The 15,757-nt window shown below is 46.4% G+C and overlaps 1 protein-coding gene across 1 annotated transcript in view; it reads right to left on the reverse strand.

Annotated features, from left to right (window-relative positions):
* LOC120056753 (actin-binding LIM protein 3-like) overlaps window positions 1-14,209 on the reverse strand; it is a 112,881-nt gene extending 98,672 nt beyond the window's left edge. The window contains exons 1-2 of the mRNA XM_039004961.1: window positions 13,981-14,209; window positions 2,129-3,466 (exon numbers count right to left, since the gene is read on the reverse strand). Coding sequence (XP_038860889.1) covers window positions 2,129-3,466; window positions 13,981-14,209 — 1,567 coding nt within the window. The remainder of the gene's footprint in view (window positions 1-2,128; window positions 3,467-13,980) is intronic.
* Between the last annotated feature and the right edge of the window lie 1,548 nt (window positions 14,210-15,757).

Below are 15,757 nucleotides of genomic sequence, written 5' to 3' on the forward strand. Positions count from 1 at the left end.
TCCAACAACAACACATACAACCTCACATAATTCTTCCCCAAAACAATAACAATTTCTCTCAACCAGTGGCATAAGGCTTGTTAGGTGAGTGTTGACACCCTGTGATAAGCAGTGCCTACTTTGTCAAAGGCAGGGGCGGGAAATATTTTTATTCTCCAGGGTGATGTTGGAGAAACTCATTGCTGCAGCTCCACCAACGTTTCGTATTTATTTTTTACCTAACATAAATCCTGTAGCACATATAGGATATGGCAGAAATAGTATGTGGCCTTTTCTGTAGCCTACAGGTTGGAGATAAAATGGATGACAATGTAATGAGACGGACACTTTTTACATCATGCAGGTTTCTTCGATCAAATAGCCTAATCTTAATGGCGCTCAATCGAATCAAAAATGCGCAGTTATGTTAACAAACAACATATCCTAAAAACTGGACTGGTCAAAGTAAAATGGACAATATGAAATGGACAATCACAACTGTTGTCCAGGAGTTTCATCCCATTGTCATGATCAGTGGTTTCAAGTTTGTATCTGTCGTGGTAATTTCCTGTATTACTCAATAAAGAGAGAGAGAGAGAGAGAGAGTCAACCACACACAAGTCAGAGTTAAATTATATATTCCATCTTTAATATATATACAAGCTTCACCAAAGCCCTTTAATGACTCTCATTATCAATTCAGTGTCTATAAATGAATTCTCTGAGAGTGCTTACAAAACAATTCTTAGTTTCATTTATAGCCAAGATACACCCCTCTCAACTTACAAAGAATCCTTTACCCAAAAGAGGAGTATCCTATCGCTAGACAGCATCAGCTATAAATCATCGTTCAGTTTGATCTCCCAAGACAAGGTTTCAATCTCATGCTTGATACTTCACTGTCTACCAAAACATTACCTCATCCAATGGCATATATCAATTGTCATTTCTAGATATTCCCAAACCTGGACAAACTCAAAATCAGACAGTGAGCCTCTTAGGTCAAATACTAGGTCAAGATAAGGGCAACCTCAGAGGGGAAATACAATGGTTCCAAACACTGCCAAACTCCTTCCCACTATGAGAAAAGTAGGGAGTGACTGACTGGCGTACAGACATTGTATGAGATAACTAACTGGTTCCCCATTAATAACGCCATCTCGTCACATGGTTTAGGAATAGTTACAGACACATTCCCATTAGAAAACAACGTTCCACTCTGTCCTCCTCCCCTTCTGATATTCTACATAGCACCACATGGTTTAACATATACATTGACATATGAAGACAAGCCTGACCTCTCCCCTCTTTGGCCCCATTCTAATGACAAGTATCTCACAAGCATATGATGAAAATAACATCTTATCTATCTATGTTACTTAGCTAAATCTGATTCTGCCACGACATATCCCTCACTTTTGACAAGCTGATCATAGGGAAAAATAAAATACTTCTGCATTTCCCACTGTGTAAACACATTGCAAATAGGCTCACGATAACTCCTGATACAGTTGGGTAGCTGATATTCAGTGTTTAAATAGCCACATTGATTCATTACAGGAATCAGGACTAATAAACCAATGCAACGGCACGTTTTACAAGTGGTGGGCCTACACCCCAGTAAGCACAAGCCAATGTCATTTGGATGTCTTTTTTGGGGTGTTGTACAAACAGTATGCTTACCATATAGCTGGGCATTCATAAAATTCAATTTCAGGCAACACTGTAGTGCGGACCGGCATTGATTTCCACATCCGCGGACATTGGTTTGAGCCTTCAACATCCGGAAAATACACATTTTCAACGTCTGTAAAATACGTATTTTCAACATCTGGAAAATATGTATTTTAGACGTACTGTACAGACACACAACCTCTTTAAGATGAAGCCACTAACCAAAGCTGCCATTAAGAACCTGCACCTTTTGAGAGAGCCAGATAAAGAGTTGCAGAATGGTTGTCAGCGTGGCCCTAAATCACAGACAGGGACATCTTTCAGACCTGCCAATGCAATTAACATGCAGCCGGCAGTGTTGCAGCTGCAAACCACACATTCCTGTCTGCAGCAGATAACCAGGAGGGCTATTAGGAAGAGAACAGGGGTGGAAGGCTGAGGAGGAGAACAGGTGTAGGGAGCTGAGGAGGAGAACAGGGGTAGGGGGATGAGGAGGAGAACAGGGGTAGGGAGCTGAGGAGGAGAACAGGGGTAGGGAGCTGAGGAGGAGAACAGGGGTGGAAGGCTGAGGAGGAGAACAGGGGTAGGGAGCTGAGGAGGAGAACAGGTGTAGGGAGCTGAGGAGGAGAACAGGTGTAGGGAGCTGAGGAGGAGAACAGGTGTAGGGAGCTGAGGAAGAGAACAGGGGTAGGGAGCTGAGGAGGAGAACAGGTGTAGGGAGCTGAGGAGGAGAACAGGTGTAGGGAGCTGAGGAGGAGAACAGGGGTAGGGAGCTGAGGAGGAGAACAGGTGTAGGGAGCTGAGGAGGAGAACAGGGGTAGGGAGCTGAGGAGGAGAACAGGTGTAGGGAGCTGAGGAAGAGAACAGGTGTAGGGGGCTGAGGAGGAGAACAGGGGTGGAAGGCTGAGGAGGAGAACAGGTGTAGGGAGCTGAGGAGGAGAACAGGGGTAGGGGGCTGAGGAGGAGAACAGGGGTAGGGGGCTGAGGAGGAGAACAGGGGTGGAAGGCTGAGGAGGAGAACAGGTGTAGGGAGCTGAGGAGGAGAACAGGTGTAGGGAGCTGAGGAGGAGAACAGGGGTAGGGGGCTGAGGAGGAGAACAGGGGTAGGGGGCTGAGGAGGAGAACAGGGGTAGGGAGCTGAGGAGGAGAACAGGGGTAGGGGGCTGAGGAGGAGAACAGGGGTAGGGGGCTGAGGAGGAGAACAGGGGTAGGGAGCTGAGGAGGAGAACAGGGGTGGAAGGCTGAGGAGGAGAACAGGGGTAGGGAGATGAGGAGGAGAACAGGGGTAGGGGGCTGAGGAGGAGAACAGGGGTAGGGAGTTGAGGAGGAGAACAGGGGTAGGGAGCTGAGGAGGAGAACAGAGGTAAGGGGCTGAGGAGGAGAACAGGGGTAGGGAGCTGAGGAGGAGAACAGGTGTAGGGAGCTGAGGAGGAGAACAGGGGTAGGGAGCTGAGGAGGAGAACAGAGGTAAGGGGCTGAGGAGGAGAACAGGTGTAGGGGGCTGAGGAGGAGAACAGGGGTAGGGAGCTGAGGAGGAGAACAGGGGTAAGGAGCTGAGGAGGAGAACAGGGGTAGGGGGCTGAGGAGGAGAACAGGGGTAGGGGGATGAGGAGGAGAACAGGGGTAGGGGGATGAGGAGGAGAACAGGGGTAGGGGGCTGAGGAGGAGAACAGGGGTAGGGAGCTGAGGAGGAGAACAGGGGTAGGGAGCTGAGGAGGAGAACAGGGGTAGGGAGCTGAGGAGGAGAACAGGGGTAGGGAGCTGAGGAGGAGAACAGGGGTAGGGGGCTGAGGAGGAGAACAGGGGTAGGGAGCTGAGGAGGAGAACAGAGGTGCAGGTTATGACTGAGGTCTCATATGATACTTCCTTGCCCTTGACAACACCTATAACTCATTGCGTTGAGACATCTGTCCATTCATATCTTAGGGCGCTATTCAATCCATATCGCGTAAATTCAGCATTACAGCGTGGTTGAAATTTAAAGGCAATGTTCCTGCGTTAGTGGAGACTGCATTCACTGTAAAATGCTGCATACAGTATGTCGGCTCAATTGGAAATTACGTTTGACTTTCTATCGCGTAACTCTGTAACTCTTCAGGGATCCAGATTGCGTAGAGCCCTTCGAGTTTGCCGGTTAAGCAGGAAAAGTCTGCAAGGGATTATGTATAGCTGACCACAATCTATCATATTAAATATTGGATGAACCCAATGAAACTCCCCAACAAGATTGCAGGTGTTTCTGTCCACATCCTAAACCACAGAACAATGCCACGTTAGCGGAAAGTAACAAAACCACATTTAATAAGATAGCTGTGGATGTCAAAGGTTCGAATTTGACCTTTGACATCAACAGCTATCTCACTGTATGTGATATTCTGATTTACTCTAGTTTGTCCCAACTGGGCATCTCTTCAATTCTTATTCTGTCTTTTTACTGTTGTTTTTATTTCTTTACTTACATATTGTTCACCTAATACCTTTTTTGCACTATTGCACTATTGGTTAGTGCACTATTGGTAAGTAAGCATTTCACTGTAAGGTCTACACCTGTTGTATCCGTCGCACGTGACAAATAAAGTTTGATTTGATATTCATTTGTTTCCTGCTCGGCTGCTCCTTGTATTGAACATTGATGGCACAATGACCGCGTTTGACTGAGCAGGATTGGTCTCAAAGCCATGATGACATAATACCCAGTGATGAAGAAAGAAGAATGTAACCCAGAGCATAGGCCTATGACTGTGGGTGACAACAACACAGCCTGGGGAGACATTAACACAGCCTGGGGAGACATTAACACAGCCTGGGGAGACATTAACACAGCCTGGGGAGACATTAACACAGCATGCAATACTATCAAGCTCATCACAGGCTTGAGGTAGGGTGAAAGGAGCCACGAATCAAATAGAAAATTGATGTGTCTGATATGAATTTCCTGATATGATAAACTATAGCATGTTAGGATTACATCTGCCTAGTCCTACAGCATGCCAGAGATGGAAATATGTACAATGTGTGTAGGTCAAATGTTCAATTATGCCACATGGTTGACCACAACCTGGATATTCCCACAACAGTATCAGTCAGATTCTTATGCTGTGAGAAATTCATGCTGGCTGGACATATGAACGATGGGTTTTGTTCCGGCCAGCGGCTCTATTAATCCCTTTGGACTATTTTAGTTGTTTACAGTAAACAATTTTCTAAACAACTAAAATAGTCCAAAGGGATTAAAAGAGCCGCTGGCCGGACCAAAACCCATCGTTCATATGTCCAGCCAGCATCACCTCTATTAGGAGGTCGTCCTCAGCTCCAGCTTCACTTCTGAAACTAGCAGAAATACAGTCATTTGAAACAAAGTCTGTCTGCGCTTGTTTTATCTTTCTCTAACTAGACTCTGGGAGGATTACTGTTCACGAGGGCTTCCATTAACAGAGGGCTGAAAATGGAACTAAAATAGGATGAGAAGTAGAAAACATATTGTGCTGTGGAGCTGTGGTGACCGGTGGCTGACCTACCTGCTGACTACCTTGATGTCTCAGTGAGACAGACAGACAGATGGACAGCCAGGCAGACGGAAAACCAGACAGGTAGACAGACAGGCAGACAGACAGACGGACAGCCAGACAGGCAGGCATACAGACAAACAGACGGACAGCCAGACAGGCAGACAGACGGACAGCCTGACAGACAGGCAGGCAGACAGGCAAACAGACGGACAGCCAGACAGACAGCCAGACAGACAGGCAGGCAGACAGACAAACAGACGGACAGCTAGACAGACAGGCAGGCAGACAGGCAAACAGACGGACAGCCAGATACTTACTGGAGATAATATATTGGCTTAGACTGGGCTTGATAGTCACACATTACCCAGGGTTCTTGGAAAGCCACCAACTCTCAAGAGATCAAGTGGGATTTCTGATCAAATTCATTACAAAGTGTCTTTTCCAGTGTCAGCGCTTTGGAGGAGAAGGCAACGCTAAGAGGGACGATGTTAAGCCCAGGGTCTGAAGTTGTCCAGCTGAATATATTCACAGCAGGGCGTGATATAGAACAGAACAGCTACGGCAGTCCCAGCAGTATCTGTGACATACTGTACCAAGAAGCAAAGCAAACAAAAGACCAAAAGGGTCTGAAGAGTGGGAAAATGAACTGATCACCAGACAACGGCCCACTAAATAGCGCACTCAAAGGCTACATTCCTTCACCACAGAGAGGAACAAACAGCCACGGAGCTGGCCATCATTCATCAGTAGCCTGATCACTCAACTCAACACTGTGTTTCTGATCTCTTGTTCGGATGGGTTATTTATTTGGTAATACTGCACTTGACGTAGGCAATAGGCATTCATAACACCTTCCATGAGTCATGAGAATAACCATTTGTCTGAGCTGGTGTGTTTGTGAGGGTTGTTTAGGTTTGAACAGTGAGGCGGTGTGGTGGAGCCCATGGGAGCCTGACTCCCAGACTGCATGATGAGAGGAGAAGATAGGCAAGGACAGTGGGGAGAGGAGAGGAGAGTGGAGGGGAGGGGAGGAGAGGACAGTGGGGAGAGGAGAGGAGAGTGGGGAGAGGAGAGGAAAGAGGAGGAGAGGAGAGTGGGGAGAGGAGAGGAGAGGGGAGGAGAGGAGAGGAAAGAGGAGGAGAGGAGAGTGGGGAGAGAAGAGGAGAGGGGAGGAGAGGAAAGGGGAGGAGAGTGGGGAGAGGAGAGGGGAATAGAGTGGGGAGAGGAAAGGGGAGAGGAGGAGAGGAAACGGGAGGAGTGGGGAGAAAAGGAGAGGAGAGGGGAGAAAAGGAGAGTGTGGATGGGGAGGACGTGTGTAATCTCCTCCCATGCTGCTTGGTGACGAGGCGTGCGACACACGCACACAGAGGGGTAGGGAGGGGGCATAGCAGGATTACAGTCTCTCATCCCCTGTGTGGAGCTGTCTAAATCCTTATTAGAGGAGACTTTAGATTTATAGTCTCAAAGCCCCTCCCTCCCTCAATGGACATTACTGGAACAATGTCACTCTTAATATACGAGGAGATAAAATGGTTAATCTCTCAAAAGGATGATGTGTTGTGTACAGCAGGCCTAAATGTTAGGAGAAAAACAAACAGAAATATGTCCTGATGCCATAAACTTTAATCCAATATGCTGTATTTTCTGTGAGTTATTGATATCTCTGTTATAGCTCTAATCCACTACAACAGGATCAGTCACATTAACCCTACAGCATCACAGTTACCATCTGATACTACTGGGCCCTGCTACAGCATCACAGTTACCATCTGATACTACTGGGCCCTGCTACAGCATCACAGTTACCATCTGATACTGCTGGGCCCTGCTACAGCATCACAGTTACCATCTGATACTACTGGGCCCTGCTACAGCATCACAGTTACCATCTGATACTACTGGGCCCTGCTACAGCATCACAGTTACCATCTGATACTACTGGGCCCTGCTACAGCATCACAGTTACCATCTGATACTACTGGGCCCTGCTACAGCATCACAGTTACCATCTGATACTACTGGGCCCTGCTACAGCATCACAGTTACCATCTGATACTACTGGGCCCTGCTACAGCATCACAGTTACCATCTGATACTACTGGGCCCTGCTACAGTAGAACCACACTAGTGAGCGCCACTGGCCTCACAGGGAAATCAGCTCTAATAGCTCTAAAATGTGCTGCTAATTGTCCTGGCATGGGTGTGAGTGTGTTCTGCCTGGGAGATTAGTGTCTGAGAAGATGACCCTAGATTGAAGCTGACAGCCAAAGGCTTTGTCTGTAACTACTACAGTAATACCCCTCCCTCACTTAAACAAGAGCAGAGACTTAACATTAACATGTTTGGGGCGGTATGTAGCCTAGTGGTTAGAGCGGTGGACTAGTAGCCGAAAGGTTGCTGGATTGAATCCCCGAGCTGACAAGGTAAAAAGCTGTCGTTCTGCCCCTGAACAAGGCAGTTAACCCTCTGTTCCCCGGTAGGCCGTCATTGTAAAATAAGACTTTGTTCTTAACTGACTTGCCTAGTTAAATAAAGGTAAAATAAATCAAATAAAACCCCAGTGTGATGGAACAGTGGATGACACGTTATAAAAGAGGAAACGATGCTCTATGATCACCTCGACTGTTGTCGTCATCAACAACACGCACTTAAAATCAAATTTTATTTGTCACATACACTCGGTTAGCAGGTGTTAATGCAAGTGTAGCGAAATGCTTGTGCTTCTAGTTCCGACCATGCAGTAATATCTAACAAGTAATATAACCTAACAATTTCACAACAACTACCTTATACACACAGTGTAAAGGAATGAATACGAATATTTGTCTCTATTCTGACGCTTAGCTTGTTTGATTGCCTTGCGGAGGGAATAGCTACACTGTTTGTATTCGGTCATGTTTCCGGTCACCTTGCCCTGATTAAAAACAGTGGTTCGCACGTTCAGTTTTGCGCGAATGCTGCCATCAATCCACGGTTTCTGGTTGGGGAATGTTTTAATAGACGCTGTGGGTACAACATCACCGATGCACATGTTAATAGACTAGCACACCGAATCAGCGTATTCGTCAATGTTGTTGTTCGACGCAATGCGGAACATATCCCAGTCCACATGATCGAAGCAATCTTGAAGCGTGGAATCCGATTGGTCAGACCAGCGTTGAACAGACCTGAGCGCGGGTGCTTCCTGTTTTAGTTTCTGTCTATAGGCTGGGAGCAACAAAATGGAGTCGTGGTCAGCTTTTCCGAAGAGAGGGCGGGGGAGGGTCTTATATGCGTCGCGGAAGTTAGAATAACAGTGGTCTAGGGTTTTGCCAGCCCTGGTAGCACAATCGATATGCTGATAGAATTTGGGGAGTCTTGTTTTCAGATTAGCCTTTTTTAAATCCCCAGCTACAATAAATGCAGTCTCAGGATATGTGGTTTCCAGTTTACATAGAGTCCAATGAAGTTCTTTCAGGGCCGTCGATGTGTCTGCTTGGGGGGGAATATACACGACTGTGATTATGATCGAAGAAAATTATCTTGGTAGATAATGCGGTCGGCATTTGATTGTGAGGAATTCTAAGTCAGGTGAACAAAGGGACTTGAGTTCCTGTATGTTGTTATGATCACACCACGTCTCGTTAATCATAAGGCATACACCCCCGCCCTTCTTCTTACCAAAGAGATGCTTGTTTCTGTCGGCGCGATGCGTGAAGAAACCAGGTGGCTGTACCGATTCAGATAGCGTGTCTCGAGTGAGCCATGTTTCCGTGAAACAAAGAACGTTACAGTCTCGGGTGTCTCTCTGAAATGCTACCCTTGCTCGGATTTCGTCTACCTTGTTGTCAAGGGACTGGACATTGGCGAGTAGTATGCTCGGGAGTGATGCGCGATGTGCCCGTCTCCGGAGCCTGACCAGAAGACAGCTTCGTCTGCCCCTTCTAAGGCGTCGTTGTTTTGGGTCGCCGGCTGGGATCCGATCCATTGTCCTGGGTGTTAGGCCAACCAGAGGATCTGCTTAGGGAAAGTCGTATTCCTGGTCGTAATGATGGTGAGTTGACGTTGCTCTTATATCCAGTAGTTCCTCCCGACTGTATGTAATAAAACCTAAGATTACCTGGGGTAACAATGTAAGAAATAACACATTAAAAAAACGAAATACTGGAACTTCCTAGGAACGCGAAGCGAGGCGGCCATCTCTGTCGGCTACTAAAACACCTGATCAAATCTGTAGTCACAGGCTTCTGCCTCCCAGTGACGTCAGTCCACATCACCCTGTAACCAGCGGAGAAGAGAGGAGAGGGAGTCAAACCCAGCTGTTTATCCATCACAGAGAACAAAGCCCTGACTGGCGTCACTGACACACGCGATCTCACCACGACACCTGGGAAGGAAGAGATGCATGAGACAGACATCCAGTTAACTTCCTCAGCCACAGCTCCACTCACTGAGTGACAGCTCCCCCTTACCCTCCATTCATCTGTCTCTCTGATGGCACTGTTTATCACCAAGGAACGACACCCAAGCTCTCTGAGTGTGTGTGTGTGTGTGTGTGTGTGTGTGTGTGTGTGTGTGTGTGTGTGTGTGTGTGTGTGTGTGTGTGTGTGTGTGTGTGTGTGTGTGTGTGTGTGTGTGTGTGTGTGTGTGTGTGTGTGTGTGTGAGGAAAATGAGAGATGTAAATCATTCTGTGACAGGAGCCATGCACCTGCTGGAATATGCATTATACAGCTTCACTCCAATAACTTCCCACATCCCACAATCCACTAGGAACACAATACACTGTCTTTTGTTGGTGAATATTTGCATTGGGGTGGAAATGCTTTGGTCTCGATGACAATGACTAATACTCTCACAAACTCTGTGGTGTGATGTTCTTCCCTCCATCAGCTGAAGACAACAGCTTCTCCTCTGTTCTCACTGTTAACTCAACATAACAGCTTCTCCTCTGTTCTCTCTCACTGTTAACTCAACATAACAGCTTCTCCTCTGTTCTCTCTCACTGTTAACTCAACATAACAGCTTCTCCTCTGTTCTCTCTCTGTTAACTCAACATAACAGCTTCTCCTCTGTTCTCTCTCACTGTTAACTCAACATAACAGCTTCTCCTCTGTTCTCTCTCTGTTAACTCAACATAACAGCTTCTCCTCTGTTCTCTCTCACTGTTAACTCAACATAACAGCTTCTCCTCTGTTCTCTCTCTGTTAACTCAACATAACAGCTTCTCCTCTGTTCTCTCTCTGTTAACTCAACATAACAGCTTCTCCTCTGTTCTCTCTCACTGTTAACTCAACATAACAGCTTCTCCTCTGTTCTCTCTCACTGTTAACTCAACATAACAGCTGAGGACTTCATTGACATGGCAATGGTCCTTATGATTATTTCAATCAACTGAATCAATCAATCAATCAATCAATCATAAAAACACTAATCGGTAATTCCTTACATTGTCAAATAAAAGTGATTTGATCCTGGGTAAACAACCAGTGTGATCTGCTGAGTACAGTAGATGTCAGGATTAGACAGAGCTGTGAGGTCTGACTATGTTGACAAGCCCTGAGCGGAGAGGGTAGAGGAGGGGGGAGACTATGACAGAGGAGAGCAGAGCAGCGCCTGGCGTCCTTGTCACCTCACCATGATGGTGTAATCAGCAGGGACTCAGACATGTCAAGGGTGGCCCACCGCCAGGGTTTATGGGTATTTTTTATGTCAGTGACAGGTGAGGCGTCAGACGACAGCGGTCAGACTGGATCTGGCAGCTCAGTGATTGTCTCCATCATGCCATCTCAAGGTCAGATAGCTCAGTGATTGTCTCCATCATGCCATCTCAAGGTCAGACAGCTCAGTGATTGTCTCCATCATGCCATCTCAAGGTCAGATAGCGCAGTGATTGTCTCCATCATGCCATCTCAAGGTCAGATAGCTCAGTGATTGTCTCCATCATGCCATCTCAAGGTCAGATAGCGCAGTGATTGTCTCCATCATGCCATCTCAAGGTCAGATAGCGCAGTGATTGTCTCCATCATGCCATCTCAAGGTCAGATAGCTCAGTGATTGTCTCCATCATGCCATCTCAAGGTCAGATAGCTCAGTGATTGTCTCCATCATGCCATCTCAAGGTCAGATAGCTCAGTGATTGTCTCCATCATGCCATCTCAAGGTCAGATAGCGCAGTGATTGTCTCCATCATGCCATCTCAAGGTCAGATAGCGCAGTGATTGTCTCCATCATGCCATCTCAAGGTCAGATAGCTCAGTGATTGTCTCCATCATGCCATCTCAAGGTCAGATAGCGCAGTGATTGTCTCCATCATGCCATCTCAAGGTCAGACAGGAGAATAGTGAACACTGCTACATGTTAGAGCTAAGCCTGGGCTGCTGCTGCAAACACACGGGGACATACTGTAAACTAGAGGTCGACCGATTATGATTTTTCAACGCCGATACCGATACCGATACCAATACCGCTTCCGTCCCTCTCCTCGCTCCTACCTGGGCTCGAACCAGGAACACATCGACAACAGCCACCCTCGAAGCAGCGTTACCTATGCAGAGCAAGGGGAACAAGTACTCCAAGTCTCAGAGCGAGTGACGATTGAAACGCTATTAGCGCGCACCCCGCTAACTAGCTAGCCACTTCACATCGGTTACACCAGCCTAATCTCGGGAGTTGATGGGCTTGAAGTCATAAACAGCGCAATAGCTGCTGGCAAACGCACGAAAGTGCTGTTTGAATGAATGCTTACGAGCCTGCTGCTGCCTACCACCGCTCAGTCAGACTGCTCTATCAAATCATAGACTTAATTATAACACACAGAAATACGAGCCTTTGGTCATTAAAATGGTAGAATCCGGAAACTATCATTTTGAAAACAAAACGTTTATTCTTTCAGTGAAATACGGAACCGTTCCGTATTTTATCTAACGGGTGGCATCCCTAAGTCTAAATATTGCTGTTACATTGTACAATCTTCAATGTTATGTCATAATTATGTACAATTCTGGCAAATTAATTACGGCCTTTGTTAGGAATAAATGGACTTCACACAGTTCGCAATGAGCCAGGCGGCCCAAACTGCTGCATATACCCTGACTGCTTGCACGGAACGCAAGAGAAGTGACACAATTTCCCTAATTATAAGAAATTCATGTTAGCAGGCAATATTAACTAAATATGCAGGTTAAAAAATATATACTTGTGTAATGATTATAAAGAAAGGCATTGATGTTTATGGTTAGGTACATTGGTGCAACGACAGTGCTTTTTTTCGCAAATGCGCTTTTGTTAAATCATCACCGTTTGTCGAAGTAGGCGCATCGATTGTATGCAACGCAGGACACGCTAGATAAACTAGTAATATCATCAACCATGTGTAGTTAACTAGTGATTATGTTAAGATTGATTGTTTTTTATAAGATAAGTTTAATGCTAGCTAGCAACTTACCTTGACTTCTTGCTGCCCTCGCGTAACAGGTAGTCAGCCTGCCACGCAGGCTCCTCGTGGAGTGCAATGTAAGGCAGGTGGTTAGAGCGTTGGACTAGTAACCGGAAGATTGCAAAAACGAATCCCCGAGCTGACAAGGTAAAAATCTGTCGTTCTGCCCCTGAACAAGGCAGTTAACCCACTGTTCCTAGGCCGTCATTGTAAATAAGAATTTGTTCTTAACTGACTTGCCTAGTTAAATAAAGGTGAAAAAAAAGTGTCTATCCACTAGTTTTAGTGTTACAAAGCACTTCATGTTAAGACAGAAGAGAAACTGACTGAGGGAATCAGGCAATGACTAGAACAGTAGGAAGCTAAATCATATCAGCTATTACATTAATCTGCTATGACTGGTTCTGGACTGGTTCTTATGCATTCTAAATGGGCTTATCTCTTATTGAATTCTTGTCCCTGACAATAGTATCGCTGTAGTAAACCATTTGACAGGTCACAGCTCTTCTACTTCAGTGTTTTAGAATAAATAATTACATTATAAGGCGCACACGTGCACACACACACACACACACACACACACACACACACACACACACACACACACACACACACACACACACACACACACACACACACACACACACACACACACTCCAGGTGGCTCGCTGGTTACTTTGGCCGCTGTGCCACTGTCCCTCTCATGCCATCTGGTTAGAGAGGCCTCGCCAGCATCAGGGGTGCCCCTCAGGAACTGGCAGCAGCACCAACCAAGCTTCTGTCTCCTCTTTGGATGCTGCTGTCGTCACGTTGCTAGGAAGACTCTGCAACTCAAGATAGTTAGCTGCCTCAATGGGGAGGAGGAAAACATTGGCAGGCTAAAGCAGCTAAACTATGTCATAATCTGGAACCTTTGGAAGGATGACCCAGACTGGTCTGAGACTCTGTTGGGTTCTGTTCCAGCCCACTTCCTCTGTTGGGTTCTGTTCCAGCCCACTTCCACTGTTGGGTTCTGTTCCAGCCCACTTCCACTGTTGGGTCCTATTCCAGTCCACTTCCTCTGTTGGGTTCTGTTCCAGTCCACTTCCACTGTTGGGTTCTGTTCCAGCCCACTTCCACTGTTGGGTCCTATTCCAGTCCACTTCCTCTGTTGGGTTCTGTTCCAGTCCACTTCCTCTGTTGGGTTCTGTTCCAGCGCACTTTCTCTGTTGGGTTCTGTTCCAGTCCACTTCCTCTATTGGGTTCTGTTCCAGCCCACTTCCACTGTTGGGTTCTGTTCCAGCGCACTTTCTCTGTTGGGTTCTGTTCCAGTCCACTTCCACTGTTGGGTTCTGTTCAAGTCCACTTCCTCTGTTGGGTTCTGTTCCAGTCCACTTCCACTATTGGGTTCTGTTCCAGCCCACTTCCACTGTTGGGTTCTGTTCCAGCGCACTTTCTCTGTTGGGTTCTGTTCCAGTCCACTTCCACTGTTGGGTTCTGTTCAAGTCCACTTCCTCTGTTGGGTTCTGTTCCAGCCCACTCCCTCTGTTGGGTTCTGTTCCAGCCCACTTCCTCTGTTGGGTTCTGCTCCAGTCCACTTCCACTGTTGGGTTCTGTTCCAGCCCACTTCCTCTGGGAAATACGACCATGCATCTACAGTACTGGGATATAGCTATAAGCCTAGTGTATCTATGCAGACAGTACTGGGATATAGCTATAAGCTTCCTGTATCTATCCAAACAGTACTGGGATATAGCTTCCTGTATCTATCCAGACAGTACTGGGACATAGCTATAAGCTTCCTGTATCTATCCAGACAGTACTGGGATGTAGCTATAAGCTTCCTGTATCTATCCAGACAGTACTGGGACATAGCTTCCTGTATCTATCCAGACAGTACTGGGACATAGCTTCCTGTATCTATCCAGACAGTACTGGGACATAGCTTCCTGTATCTATCCAGACAGTACTGGGACATAGCTATAAGCTTCCTGTAACTATCCAGACAGTACTGGGACATAGCTATAAGCCCAGTGTATCTATCCAGACAGTACTGGGATATATCTATAAGCTTCCTGTAACTATCCAGACAGTACTGGGACATAGCTTCCTGTATCTATCCAGACAGTACTGGGACATAGCTATAAGCTTCCTGTATCTATCCAGACAGTACTGGGACATAGCTTCCTGTATCTATCCAGACAGTACTGGGACATAGCTATAAGCTTCCTGTATCTATCCAGACAGTACTGGGATATAGCTATACGCTTCCTGTATCTATCCAGACAGTACTGGGACATAGCTATAAGCTTCCTGTATCTATCCAGACAGTACTGGGACATAGCTATAAGCTTCCTGTATCTATCCAGACAGTACTGGGACATAGCTATACGCTTCCTGTATCTATCCAGACAGTACTGGGACATAGCTATAAGCTTCCTGTATCTATCCAGACAGTACTGGGACATAGCTATACGCTTCCTGTATCTATCCAGACAGTACTGGGACATAGCTATAAGCTTCCTGTATCTATCCAGACAGTACTGGGACATAGCTATACGCTTCCTGTATCTATCCAGACAGTACTGGGACATAGCTATACGCTTCCTGTATCTATCCAGACAGTACTGGGACATAGCTTCCTGTATCTATCCAGACAGTACTGGGATATAGCTATAAGCTTCCTGTATCTATCCAGACAGTACTGGGACATAGCTATACGCTTCCTGTATCTATCCAGACAGTACTGGGACATAGCTATACGCTTCCTGTATCTATCCAGACAGTACTGGGACATAGCTTCCTGTATCTATCCAGACAGTACTGGGACATAGCTTCCTGTATCTATCCAGACAGTACTGGGATATAGCTATAAGCTTCCTGTATCTATCCAGAGCCATGATACCAGGTTGAGTTTAGAACCTAGAAAGATGAGTGATAATGACTGTCCTGCCTCAACAGCATACATATGAATAATACACTACTGCTGTTGGTCAAGCAGAAGTTGAACAATGAGGATACAGTATGTGATGCAATGGCAAGCCTTTGACTATCTATCCCATCAAAACAAAGGCCTCTGTTCATTCCATTCAGCATGCCATTTTGTCCATGCCACTCAGTAAGGACAAGAGACAGTGATTCCATCCATCCGTCCGTCCGTAGCACTGAGATCATGAACTATCTGGGATCCCCTCCAAAAGA

This window comes from Salvelinus namaycush, chromosome 12, assembly GCF_016432855.1.
Source record: "Salvelinus namaycush isolate Seneca chromosome 12, SaNama_1.0, whole genome shotgun sequence".
NCBI lineage: Eukaryota > Metazoa > Chordata > Actinopteri > Salmoniformes > Salmonidae > Salvelinus > Salvelinus namaycush.